Source organism: Haliotis rubra, unplaced genomic scaffold (genome assembly GCF_003918875.1).
Source record: "Haliotis rubra isolate DU_JTF1 unplaced genomic scaffold, ASM391887v1 Scf392, whole genome shotgun sequence".
Taxonomy (NCBI): Eukaryota; Metazoa; Mollusca; class Gastropoda; order Lepetellida; family Haliotidae; genus Haliotis; species Haliotis rubra.
The window spans coordinates 794977-808673 of record NW_025767071.1 but is presented as its reverse complement, the minus strand read 5'-3'; the positions used below and the strand labels follow the sequence as shown (position 1 = coordinate 808673).

At 42.7% G+C, this 13697-nt stretch overlaps 1 protein-coding gene across 1 annotated transcript in view; it reads right to left on the bottom strand.

Annotated features, from left to right (window-relative positions):
- Nucleotides 1-13697, bottom strand: part of LOC124286827 (protein FORGETTER 1-like) — a 327576-nt gene that overhangs the window by 5005 nt on the left and 308874 nt on the right. Inside the window, 3 exon segments of the mRNA XM_046723267.1 lie at nucleotides 1237-1387; nucleotides 8800-8905; nucleotides 10177-10260. Coding sequence (XP_046579223.1) covers nucleotides 1237-1387; nucleotides 8800-8905; nucleotides 10177-10260 — 341 coding nt within the window.

The following is a 13697-nucleotide window of genomic DNA, read 5'->3' as shown; positions in this document are numbered from 1 at the left end:
TTCTGGTCACTGTTTTTCAGAAGTAAATTCCTCCTCATCCAAAACATCATAAGCTATTCCTTAGCTGATGGTTATTGATGGTGCCCTGGACTCTGACTTTAACCTCTGAGCGTGGTTTCTAAGGTGGGGGCAATCCAGTGTGGTCGTTATCATTCTCCTCAGATAGGACAGATATCCTGTCAGTCAGTCCTTTAATAAGATCCCTGAATGACACTTCTCCAAAGAATTGACAGATATATTTATAACAGATTGGACTGGGAGGACCTCTTTTTCATGACCATCACAATTTTTGGAAGGACTTCAGGTGAAAGTGTCTGACAAGTTTGACATCAAGATACAAATGAACATGATGAGGAAATGCATTCCCAGCAGTCATTATGTGGATCATGCGTGGATAGTAGGCAGTAAAGTATTTGGTGCCTGACAGGAAAGCAGCTATGATTTAGTTCCTTCAAACCTGTGATAAATAGTCAAACCTTAGAAGAAAGTGGAATCTCTTTCTGAGAACAAGTGAACACATGCAAAATTATGAGCCACAGCAGAAATTATGAGGTTTTCCAGTGCTTGCGATTAGGGAGATACCTCACATGGATAGCTTTTGGTGGACCACTAGGAAAAAAGACAACACAATCCTTGATCTTCATGTTTTTTTTATTCAGGTCAACCAGTTGATTCACAAACAATATTTAAAAAAAAGGCAATCAAGTGTTAGAGAGACATTTGTTTGTAAGAATTTAATTAATCATAACAAAACAGTTCAAGTGACAATGGCTTAATAGTGTGTTGTCATGTAGAGACAGCCATCATATTTAATGACTTGTTGTAATTAAAGGTTTGTTAGTTGGTTGTTTAACGCCACACTCATAAAAATTCCAGCTATATGGCAGCAGTCTGTAAACAATCAAGTCTGGAGCAGACAATCCAGTGATCAACAGCATTAACATCAACCTACGCAGCTGTGATATGATGACATGTGTCAAACAAAGTCTGGGAGCCTGACCAGCTGATCCTGTTGCCCGCCTCTTACAACAAGCATGGGCATTGATAATTAAAGGCATAATGACTTGAAACCAGTCAGGTATATCTTGTCAAAAACACAAAAACACATAAAATGTTAAAGCAAAACTAACTGTCTATTTTCTCCACCAATTGTTACTATAATCAAATGTTTCTGAACATCAAAGTTTTCTGACTGAAGAATAGATTTCATAAATTTAAGAATAGTCTATTTCATACCATGCCTTGTGCGTTTTGCTGCATGAAAACGTGTTGTTCCGTCAGTGACCTCTGTACTTCCGGTATAAGGACTTCGGGGTATCTTATTCCAACTAGTCTCTCCCCATTGTCCAATTCCACACGTACAACTCGCAGATGTGTGTCATATTTACTGGAAAAACAGTCAATTAAGTTTCAAGTATCAGAATGCTGCAAGTCATGTAACCTACTGTCCACTCACAACACATCCACTGGCAGTCTACCCTTCTGTTCAATCACAACACATCACCGATAGTCTACTCTAGTGACCACTCACACCACATCCCTGATAGTCTACCCTTCTGTCCACTCACACCACATCACCGATAGTCTACTCTAGTGTCAACTCACAACACATCCCTCGTAGTCTACTCTAGTGTGCACTCAGAAGACATCACCGATAGTCTACTCCAGTGTCCACTCACAACACATCACCGATAGTCTACTCCAGTGTCCACTCACACCACATCACCGATAGCCTACTCTAGTGTCCACTCACAACACATCACCGATAGTCTACTCTAGTGTCCACTCAGACCAGATCCCTGGTAGTCTAACCTAGTGTCCACTCACAACACATCACCGATAGTCTACTCTAGTGTCCACTCACAACACATCACTGATAGTCTACTCTAGTGTCCACTCACACCACATCACTGATAGTCTACTCTAGTGTCCACTCACAACACATCCCTCGTAGTCTACTCTAGTGTGCACTCACAACACATCACTGATAGTCCACTGTAGTGTCCACTCACAACACATCACCGATAGTCTACTCTAGTGTCCACTCAGACCAGATCCCTGGTAGTCTAACCTAGTGTCCACTCACAACACATCACCGATAGTCTACTCTAGTGTCCACTCACACCACATCACCGATAGTCTACCCTTCTGTCCACTCACAACACATCACCGATTGTCTACTCTAGTGTCCACTCACAACACATCACCAAAACTCTACTCTAGTGTCCACTCACAACACATCCCTGGTAGTCTACCCTTCTGTCCACTCACAACACATCACCGATAGTATACTCTAGTGTCCACTCATAACACATCCCTGGTAGTCTACCCTTCTGTCCACTCACCGAAAATTTTACTCTAGTGTCCACTTACAACACAATACCGAAGATTTTACTCTAGTGTCCACTCACAACACATCACCGATAGTCTACTTTAGTGTCCACTCACAACACATCACCGATCGTCTACTCTAGTGTCCACTCACAACACATCACCGAAAGTTAACTCTAGTCTCCACTCACACCACATCACCGATAGTCTACTCTAGTGTCCACTCACACCACTTCACCGATAGTCTATTCTAGTGACCACTCACAACACATCACCGATAGTCTACTCTAGTGTCCACACACACCACTTCACCGATAGTCTATTCTAGTGTCCACTCACAACACATCACCGATAGTCTACCCTTTTGTCCACTCACAACACATCACTGATAGTTTACTCCAGTGTGCACTCACAACACATCACCGATAGTCTACCCTTCTGTCCACTCACCGAAAATTTTACTCTAGTGTCCACTTACAACACAATACCGAAGACTTTACTCTAGTGTCCACTCACAACACATCACAGATAGTCTACTCTAGTGTCCACTCACAACACATCCCTGGTAGTCTACCCTTCTGTCCACTCACAACACATCATCGATAGTCTACTCTAGTGTCCACTCACAACACATCACCGATAGTCTACTCTAGTGTCCACTCACAACACATCCCTCGTAGTCTACTCTAGTGTGCACTCAGAACACATCACCGATAGTCTACTCTAGTGTCCACTCAGACCAGATCCCTGGTAGTCTACCCTAGTGTCCACTCACAACACATCACCGATAGTCTACTCTAGTGTCCACTCACACCACATCACCGATAGTCTACTCTAGTGTCCACTCACAACACATCCCTGGTAGTCTACCCTTCTGTCCACTCACACCACATCACCGATAGTCTACTCTAGTGTCCACTCACAACACATCCCTAGCAGTCTACTCTAGTGTGCACTCAGAACACATCACCGATAGTCTACTCTAGTGTCCATTTAGACCAGATCCCTGGTAGTCTACCCTAGTGTCCACTCACAACACATCACCGATAGTCTACTCCAGTGTCCACTCACACCACATCACCGATAGTCTACTCTAGTGTCCATTTAGACCAGATCCCTGGTAGTCTACCCTAGTGTCCACTCACAACACATCACCGATAGTCTACTCCAGTGTCCACTCACACCACATCACCGATAGTCTACTCTAGTGTCCACTCACAACACATCACCGATAGTCTACTCTAGTGTACTTTCACAACACATCACCAACAGTCTACTCTAGTGTCCACTCACACCACATCCCTGGTAGTCTACCCTTCTGTCCACTCACACCACATCACCGATAGTCTACTCTAGTGTCCACTCAAGCCACATCCCTGGTAGTCTACTCTTCTGTCCACTCACGACACATCACCGATAGTCTACTCTAGTTTCCACTCACAACACATCACCGATAGTCTACTCTAGTGTCCACTCACAACACATCACCGATAGTCTACTCTAGTGTCCACTCACACCACATCCCTGGTAGTCTACCCTTCTGTCCACTCACAACACATCACCGATAGTCTACTCTAGTGTCCACTCACAACACATCCCTCGTAGTCTACTCTAGTGTGCACTCACAACACATCACCGATAGTCCACTGTAGTGTCCACTCACAACACATCACCGATAGTCTACTCTAGTGTCCACTCAGACCAGATCCCTGGTAGTCTACCCTAGTGTCCACTCACACCACATCACCGATAGTCTACTCTTGTGTCCACTCACAACACATCACCGATAGTCTACTCTAGTGTCCACTCACACGACTTCACCGATAGTCTATTCTAGTGTCCACTCACAACACATCACCGATAGTCTACCCTTTTGTCCACTCACAACACATCACCGATCGTCCACTGTAGTATCCACTCACACCACATCCCTGGTAGTCTACCCTTCCGTCCACTCACACCACATCACCGATAGTCTACTCTAGTGTCCACTCACAACACATCACCGATAGTTTACTCCAGTGTGCACTCACAACACATCACCGATAGTCTACCCTTCTGTCCACTCACAACACATCACAGATAGTCTACTCTAGTGTCCACTCACAACACATCCCTCGTAGTCTACCCTTCTGTCCACTCACAACACATCACCGATAGTCTACTCTAGTGTCCACTCACACCACATCCCTGGTAGTCTACCCTTCTGTCCACTCACACCACATCACCGATAGTCTACTCTAGTGTCCACTCACAACACATCCCTCGTAGTCTACTCTAGTAAGCACTCAGAACACATCACCGATAGTCTACTCTAGTGTCCACTCAGACCAGATCCCTGGTAGTCTACCCTAGTGTCCACTCACAACACATCACCGATAGTCTACTCCAGTGTCCACTCACACCACATCACCAATAGTCTACTCTAGTGTCCACTCACAACACATCACCAATAGTCTATTCTAGTGTCCACTCACAACACATCACCAACAGTCTACTCTAGTGTCCATTCACACCACATCCCTGGTAGTCTACCCTTCTGTCCACTCACACCACATCACCGATAGTCTACTCTAGTGTCCACTCACAACACATCCCTCGTAGTCTACTCTAGTGTGCACTCACAACACATCACCGATAGTCCACTGTAGTGTCCACTCACAACACATCACCGATAGTCTACTCTAGTGTCCACTCAGACCAGATCCCTGGTAGTCTACCCTAGTGTCCACTCACAACATATCACCGATAGTCTACTCTTGTGTCCACTCACAACACATCACCGATAGTCTACTCTAGTGTCCACTCACACCACTTCACCGATAGTCTATTCTAGTGTCCACTCACAACACATCACCGATAGTCTACCCTTTTGTCCACTCACAACACATCACCGATAGTCCACTGTAGTATCCACTCACACCACATCCCTGGTAGTCTACCCTTCCGTCCACTCACACCACATCACCGATAGTCTACTCTAGTGTCCACTCACAACACATCACCGATAGTTTACTCCAGTGTGCACTCACAACACATCACCGATAGTCTACCCTTCTGTCCACTCACAACACATCACAGATAGTCTACTCTAGTGTCCACTCACAACACATCCCTCGTAGTCTACCCTTCTGTCCACTCACAACACATCACCGATAGTCTACTCTAGTGTCCACTCACACCACATCCCTGGTAGTCTACCCTTCTGTCCACTCACACCACATCACCGATAGTCTACTCTAGTGTCCACTCACAACACATCCCTCGTAGTCTACTCTAGTGTGCACTCAGAACACATCACCGATAGTCTACTCTAGTGTCCACTCCCTGGTAGACCAGATCCCTGGTAGTCTACCCTAGTGTCCACTCACAACACATCACCGATAGTCTACCCTCTACTCCAGTGTCCACTCACACTCTTCTGTCCACATCATCACCGATAGTCTACTCTAGTGTACACTCACAACACAACACATCACCAATAGTCTACTCTAGTGTCCACTCACACCACATCCCTGGTAGTCTACCCTTCTGTCCACTCACACCACATCACCGATAGTCTACTCTAGTGTCCACTCACAACACATCACTCGTCCTCTGGTAGTCTACTCTTCTGTCCACTCCTCACAACACATCACCGATAGTCTACTAGTGTCCTACCAGTCCCTGGTTCCACTCACAACACATCACCGATCTAGTCTCACAACACATCAGTGTCCACTCACTCACACACATCACCGATAGTCTACTCTAGTGTCCACTCACAACACATCCCTGGTCTACCCTTCTGTCTACTCCTTCTGTCCACTCTAGTGTCCTCAGACCAGATCCCTGGTAGTCACCCTTCTGTCCACTCACACCACATCAGTCTACTCTAGTGTCCACTCACAACACATCCCTCAGTAGTCTACTCTAGTGTGCACTCACAACACATCACCGATAGTCCACTGTAGTGTCCACTCACAACACATCACCGATAGTCTACTCTAGTGTCCACTCAGACCAGATCCCTGGTAGTCTACCCTAGTGTCCACTCACAACACATCACCGATAGTCTACTCTAGTGTCAACTCACAACACATCACCGATAGTCTACTCTAGTGTACACTCACAACACATCACCGATAGTCTACTCTAGTGTCCACTCACAACACATCCCTGGTAGTCTACCCTTCTGTCCACTCACAACACATCACCGATAGTCTACTCTAGTGTCCACTCAGACCAGATCCCTGGTAGTCTACCCTAGTGTCCACTCACAACACATCACCGATAGTCTACTCCAGTGTCCACTCACACCACATCACTGATAGTCTACTCTAGTGTCCACTCACAACACATCACCGATAGTCTACTCTAGTGTACACTCACAACACATCACCAATAGTCTACTCTAGTGTCCACTCACACCACATCCCTGGTAGTCTACCCTTCTGTCCACTCACACCACATCACCGATAGTCTACTCTAGTGTCCACTCAAGCCACATCCCTGGTAGTCTACTCTTCTGTCCACTCACAACACATCACCGATAGTCTACTCTAGTTTCCACTCACAACACATCACCGATAGTCTACTCTAGTGTCCACTCACAACACATCACCAATAGTCTACTCTAGTGTCCACTCACACCACATCCCTGGTAGTCTACCCTTCTGTCCACTCACACCACATCACCGATAGTCTACTCTAGTGTCCACTCACAACACATCCCTCGTAGTCTACTCTAGTGTGCACTCACAACACATCACCGATAGTCCACTGTAGTGTCCACTCACAACACATCACCGATAGTCTACTCTAGTGTCCACTCAGACCAGATCCCTGGTAGTCTACCCTAGTGTCCACTCACAACACATCACCGATAGTCTACTCTAGTGTCCACTCACAACACATCACCGATAGTCTACTCTAGTGTACACTCACAACACATCACCGATAGTCTACTCTAGTGTCCACTCACAACACATCCCTGGTAGTCTACCCTTCTGTCCACTCACAACACATCACCGATAGTCTACTCTAGTGTCCACTCACAACACATAACCAAAAGTCTACTCTAGTGTGCACTCAGAACAAATCACCGATAGTCCACTCTAGTGTCCACTCACACCACATCCCTGGTAGTCTACCCTTCTGTCCACTCACAACACATCACCGATAGTCTACTCTGGTGTCCACTCACAACACATCACCGATAGTCTACTCTAGTGTCCACTCACAACACATCACCGATAGTCTACTCTAGTGTCCACTCACAACACATCACCGATAGTCTACTCTAGTGTCCACTCACAACACATCACCGATAGTCTACTCTAGTGTCCACTCACACCACATCCCTGGTAGTCTACCCTACTGTCCACTCACACCACATCACCGATAGTCTACTCTAGTGTTTACTCACAACACATCCCTCGTAGTCTACTCTAGTGTGCACTCACAACACATCACCGATAGTCCACTGTAGTGTCCACTCACAACACATCACCGATAGTCTACTCTAGTGTCCACTCAGACCAGATCCCTGGTAGTCTACCCTAGTGTCCACTCACAACACATCACCGATAGTCTACGCTAGTGTCCACTCACAACACATCACCAAAAGTCTACTCTAGTGTGCACTGAGAACACATCACCGATAGTCCACTCTAGTGTCCACTCACAACACATCCCTCGTAGTCTACTCTAGTGTGCACTCAGAACACATCAGCGATAGTCCACTGTAGTGTCCACTCACAACACATCACCGATAGTCTACTCTAGTGTCCACTCACACCACATCCCTGGTAGTCTACCCTTCTGTCCACTCACAACACATCACCGATAGTCTACGCTAGTGTCCACTCACAACACATCACCAAAAGTCTACTCTAGTGTGCACTCAGAACACATCACCGATAGTCCACTCTAGTGTCCACTCACAACACATCACCGATAGTCTACTCTAGTGTCCACTCACACCACATCCCTGGTAGTCTACCCTTCTGTCCACTCACACCACATCACGGATAGTCTACTCTGGTGCCCACTCACAACACATCACCGATAGTCTACTCTAGTGTCCACTCACAACACATCACCGATAGTCTACCCTAGTGTCCACTCACAACACATCACCGACAGTCTACTCTAGTGTCCACTCACACCACATCCCTGGTAGTCTACCCTTCTGTCCACTCACACCACATCACCGATAGTCTACTCTAGTGTCCACTCAAGCCACATCCCTGGTAGTCTACCCTTCTGTCCACTGACACCACATCACCGATAGTCTACTCTAGTGTCCACTCACAACACATCACCGATAGTCTACCCTTCTGTCCACTCACAACAAATAACCGATAGTCTAATCTAGTGTCCACACACAACACATCACCGATAGTCCACTCTAGTGTCCACTCACAACACATCACCGATAGTCTTCTCTTGTGTAGACACATCACCGATAGTCTACTTGGTGCTTACCTCAACCCAAGTTTCAGGGAAAACTTGTTGATTGTAGTTTCCAACACTGACATTAGTGTCACAATGTTCCCACAAAGAAGGTGAAGTGGATATGTTCTACTTCCAACTGAAACATTCAGGAGGTTTAGATTAGTAAGTACCACAACAGTACAATGATCAATGAGAATGTAGTTTACAGATCATTGCCTTCATTAAAACCAATATCTACTGTGGTACAATGTAAGAAATAAATGGCAGCCTTACGATCCTCTGGTCGAGTGGTGTTTGACTACAGCAATTGAATGTAGGGATGGATCTAAGCATACACATGAGAATTCTGATGACATTTCTATAGATTATATAATGGGAGATTCCAAGACATCCTCATGGCTAGAAGGGTGAGAGTGAGTGTGAGTGTCATGGGTGTGTGGGTGTGGGTGTTGGTGTGGGTGTGGGTGTGGGTGTGGGTGTGGGTGTGGTTACAGGTATGAGTGTCAGTGCTGACGCGGGTATACATGTGTTCTGTTGATGAGTGTGTGTGTACATGTGCGTGGAAGAGGGTACAGATGTAATTACTGATGTAGATAATGATGCTCATCATTGTCTACATCAGTGGTGATGTAGGTGATGCACAAGTGAGTTTAAACGCATGCAAAACATGGAATGTAATGTATGATATCCCACGTAACATAAAGGCTTATTTTGGGGACATGAATCTATAACATAGAATATCCATACCAAACGTTCAGCAGTGCTTCAAAAGTGCTTCAAAAAACAATGCATAAACACAACATGTAGTAATGAATGTATGTAGCAGAGACTACTATAGCTGAAGGAGTCGTTGTCGGCACAGGTACTACAGATATGCACCCTAAACAAAGTCAAAATACAGAAGCGTACCTAGGTAACCTAAACGGAAACAAGTCCAACCCCTAACCAAAATTGTATGTAGTTCCCATTCAACTGATTGCAAGTGGTATTGTGCATTGCAAAATATTCGTTACTGTGTATGCCCGTGTCTTAATATAACACAATCAAATGCATCTAATACATCAGTATGACAGTTCCAATCAAGAAAACAGCACAACATTGTATGGACTTGTTTTAATGTACGTTTCTATATTCCGATTTTCTCTAGGGTACATTTCTGTTTACTGAAACATACCTGGGGTACACATCCGTAGTACCCATGCCAACAAAGACCCTTTCAGCACTACTATTTATGCTGTCTAAATGTACATTTCTTCACTGACAAAACAAAAGAAAATGTTGGCAAACTGTAGGAATACTGAACCAACCCCAAACAGTTTGACTATACATTATCTTCTTTGTTGTATCAGTGAAATAATCATAATGACATTTCATGTTTGCATTTTCAGATCCATACAGTAACTGTACCATTGCAAACTCGGCGATGTCGGCAGTTACGCCCGTGGATGCACAGGTCTCGACTCTCATCATAACGTTTCTTCCAACCTTCCTCTGGAAAATATGAGGATGACACTGTGGCAAACTACAGCCAGAATCACACACACATGTTCAGCATCAACTTTCTGCTTCCTGGATAACATACAGATCTGGAATAATATGTCCATGGCAGCAGATTATTCCTACAATAGGATATAGTGTAATACTGTAACACGATGTGTAACACACTAGAAACACTTTTGTATTCCTACAATAGGATATAGTGTAATACTGTAACATGATGTGTAACGGACTAGAAACACTTTTGTATTCCTTCAATAGGATATAGTGTAATACTGTAACATGATGTGTAACGGACTAGAAACACTTTTGTATTCCTACAATAGGATATAGTGTAATACTGTAACACGATGTGTAACGGACTAGAAACACTTTTGTATTCCTACAATAGGATATATTGTAATACTGTAACATGATGTGTAACGGACTAGAAACACTTTTGTATTCCTACAACAGGATATAGTGTAATACTGTAACACGATGTGTAACAGACTAGAAACACTTTTGTATTCTTAAAATATATCTTTCACCTACATTTTCTAACCTCTTCACTTTTCTCTTAAATAAACATTTTATACTTTTCTGATATGTATTGTAGCAATAAAGTACAAAAGCACAGTGTCTCAATGTGCCCTAACAGTTGTGCAGATTCAGCTGTTTTCCCATGGCCTCAAGTGGGCCAACTTGGCACTGTGATACAGGATCTGTGTCTCTCTGTGGGAAAGGCATAGAACAGCTTTAAAGTCATGAAAAGACTGAAGGTTGAGTTATTGAACATATGACAACAGCTGATGACACTGAAACCTTTCTGAACAAGATAGTAGAAAATGATTTTTGGTGTCAGAAGGCAGGAGTTGGAATAATGAAAAGCATGAAACTTTCTTCTGATGCACATCTCTGAGTGAATTTAACAGTACATCCTTGTGTCCATCCCTGGATACAGGAGATGAGATGGACATGTTCCCAAAGCCAAACTAACCTGGTACATCTTACCGCTGACACCTGACAAGGGAACGTATTAATATAACCTCACGTACAAAGTGCTCTGCTGTTACTGAACAAACATCAAACAGGGATGTGTTGGAGTACCATGACAACAGCCAGGCTTGACCTTGCAAGAAAGTGTTGGATATTTTCTGTGAGAACAACTCTGCCTCTTTACTCTGTTGACTGGCAAAACCACAATGCCATGATTGGAAATATCTCAGGACTCCTTGCTTCACTTGTACTACAATGTATGACAGCATATATACAAACATGTACAAGCTTGATACCTGTAAACTCAATGTTGTAATATGTTGTGATTAGTGTGGCCTGAGCAGATGCACTACAGAACCTGGACTCTTTGTTGTGATATCCATGCAGAGATCACTTTCAGAACTGAACGTCCTTTAACAATATCAACACAGAAAGAAGGTTATGTTTTTCATATTCTAAACAAGAACATTGTCTATCAAGGCATTCATTGAAAGGCTGACTGTCTGGGAGTGCCAGGTTTTGTAAACTGATGACTTTATTTAGCTGTTCAACACAATGACACAAAGATATATTTAGGGATTTCTTTTGAATTTTTCTTGTGTATTAATGTGACTATGGACAGATAAAATTTGTAATGTAATGGATCCACTTTCGACATACAATGTTGTTATTACTGACCTATATATCAACTGGACAAAGCAATTGTTTGACTACTGTTAGTGTACTTCTATCTATTAGTCACTGGAAACCTACAGACCATTGTAGCATTATCATCAGTCATTCTTTAACCATAAACATGTTTTATTGTACATTACTTTTGCCACAGGCTTGTTCCTGATATCCACAAGGACATGATAATGATCACTCTACTATAGCAACTGCACATAGTTTCTTGACTGAATCCTTAGATTGTACATCATCTTTGAAAATGTTTGTCCCTCATAACCTTACAATATTATCCCCACAAAACACCATGTGCCAGTTTCACACACAGCTGTAAAATTACAACACAAAGACCCTGATTGGAGCCTGGCCCCAACTGGAATATAGTCTCCTTCTAAGAAAGAGTTGAACATTGCTTTAGAAAGAATAACAGATTTCTTAAAGGTGATATAAGCGAAATGTTGAAAACATGTTGAAACACATACATATAACTGTATGCAGTAAATACATGCATGAAGAAGGGGCTACACATACCATCCACATAGTATGGTATCTGAAGCCACAAGTCTATTTCTCCAGATAAAAGTGTAGAGCATCATCTCAACAGCTGTTTTCATATTTGGGCCATGAATATGACATTCAGTTAAATTTCTAAACAAAGATACTCCCTACACCACAGAGCAGAAAAATACTTATACAGAATATACACAATATACAAAAATTATTCCTTATTTGGTTTTACGGTGCACTTATTCTCCTGGTTGTGAAACTAAAAATTGCTGCTTTTGCAGCTATTTGTGTGTAACTTTATTGATGGAACATATTTAATCTTCAAACAATTTACAAATGCTTAAATGTACAAAGGATTGTTCTATTCATAATGTGGCTGTATAATAAATTTGTAGGATTTTGTTTCAAACTACATGATTGTTATTTCACAATGTTGATTTTTTCTTGTGAAAAATCAGCAATTTGTACATGACTGCCAGGTTGACTTATTAGTCCTGCAGTGAGTGGGCTAGCTGTAGATATCTAGAGGTATACTAATCATGTGTGTTGTTAGTATGTAGAATGTTTAAACATTTGAAATTGATAATGTTTCAGCATGTAACTCCAAGTTTCCCTCATTGTTTGTTGACACAAAATATTGTACATATATGCATTGTTCTTGTCAATGATGTTTTTTAGAAGACATACAGTTGATACATTTGTAGGTTCTTTTTATAAATTTCTGACAATTTTTACATTTGATATATTTCATATCTGTTTGCACAAAATAATGTACCATGTTTGTTACTTTTCAGTTAGAAAGTTGACAATTATACATATGCACAGATGGTTTAACTTCATTACTAGTCAGGCTGAATGAGACTATTGACCTTGTACTTGTTAATCCTTTTATTATTATTCACCCTGTTCTTGTTTCCTGCAGACTACCTGATATGATTCCTTCACCAGAATGTGTCACCATAGCATGAACAGATATACTTTTATTACTGTTGTATCCTAAAATATATTCCTGGTATTACCTTTTCAACTTTTTAAATTACACTATGTATATGGAAATGTAACATACCATAGTTAGAGAAAATATTGAAAGCCTGTGTCTCATACTGATTTTACAAAACATAAATTCTTGTATTTCGTGAGTGAGAGCATGGGTAATAATTGAATTCTTATACCCATTCCGTGTGAGTGTAATAATTCTTTATTACACATTATTTCTAAATCTTTTCTCGGGGTTCCCCTTCAGAAAACTGCACTCCTGTCCTTTCAAGAACAATTGTCAA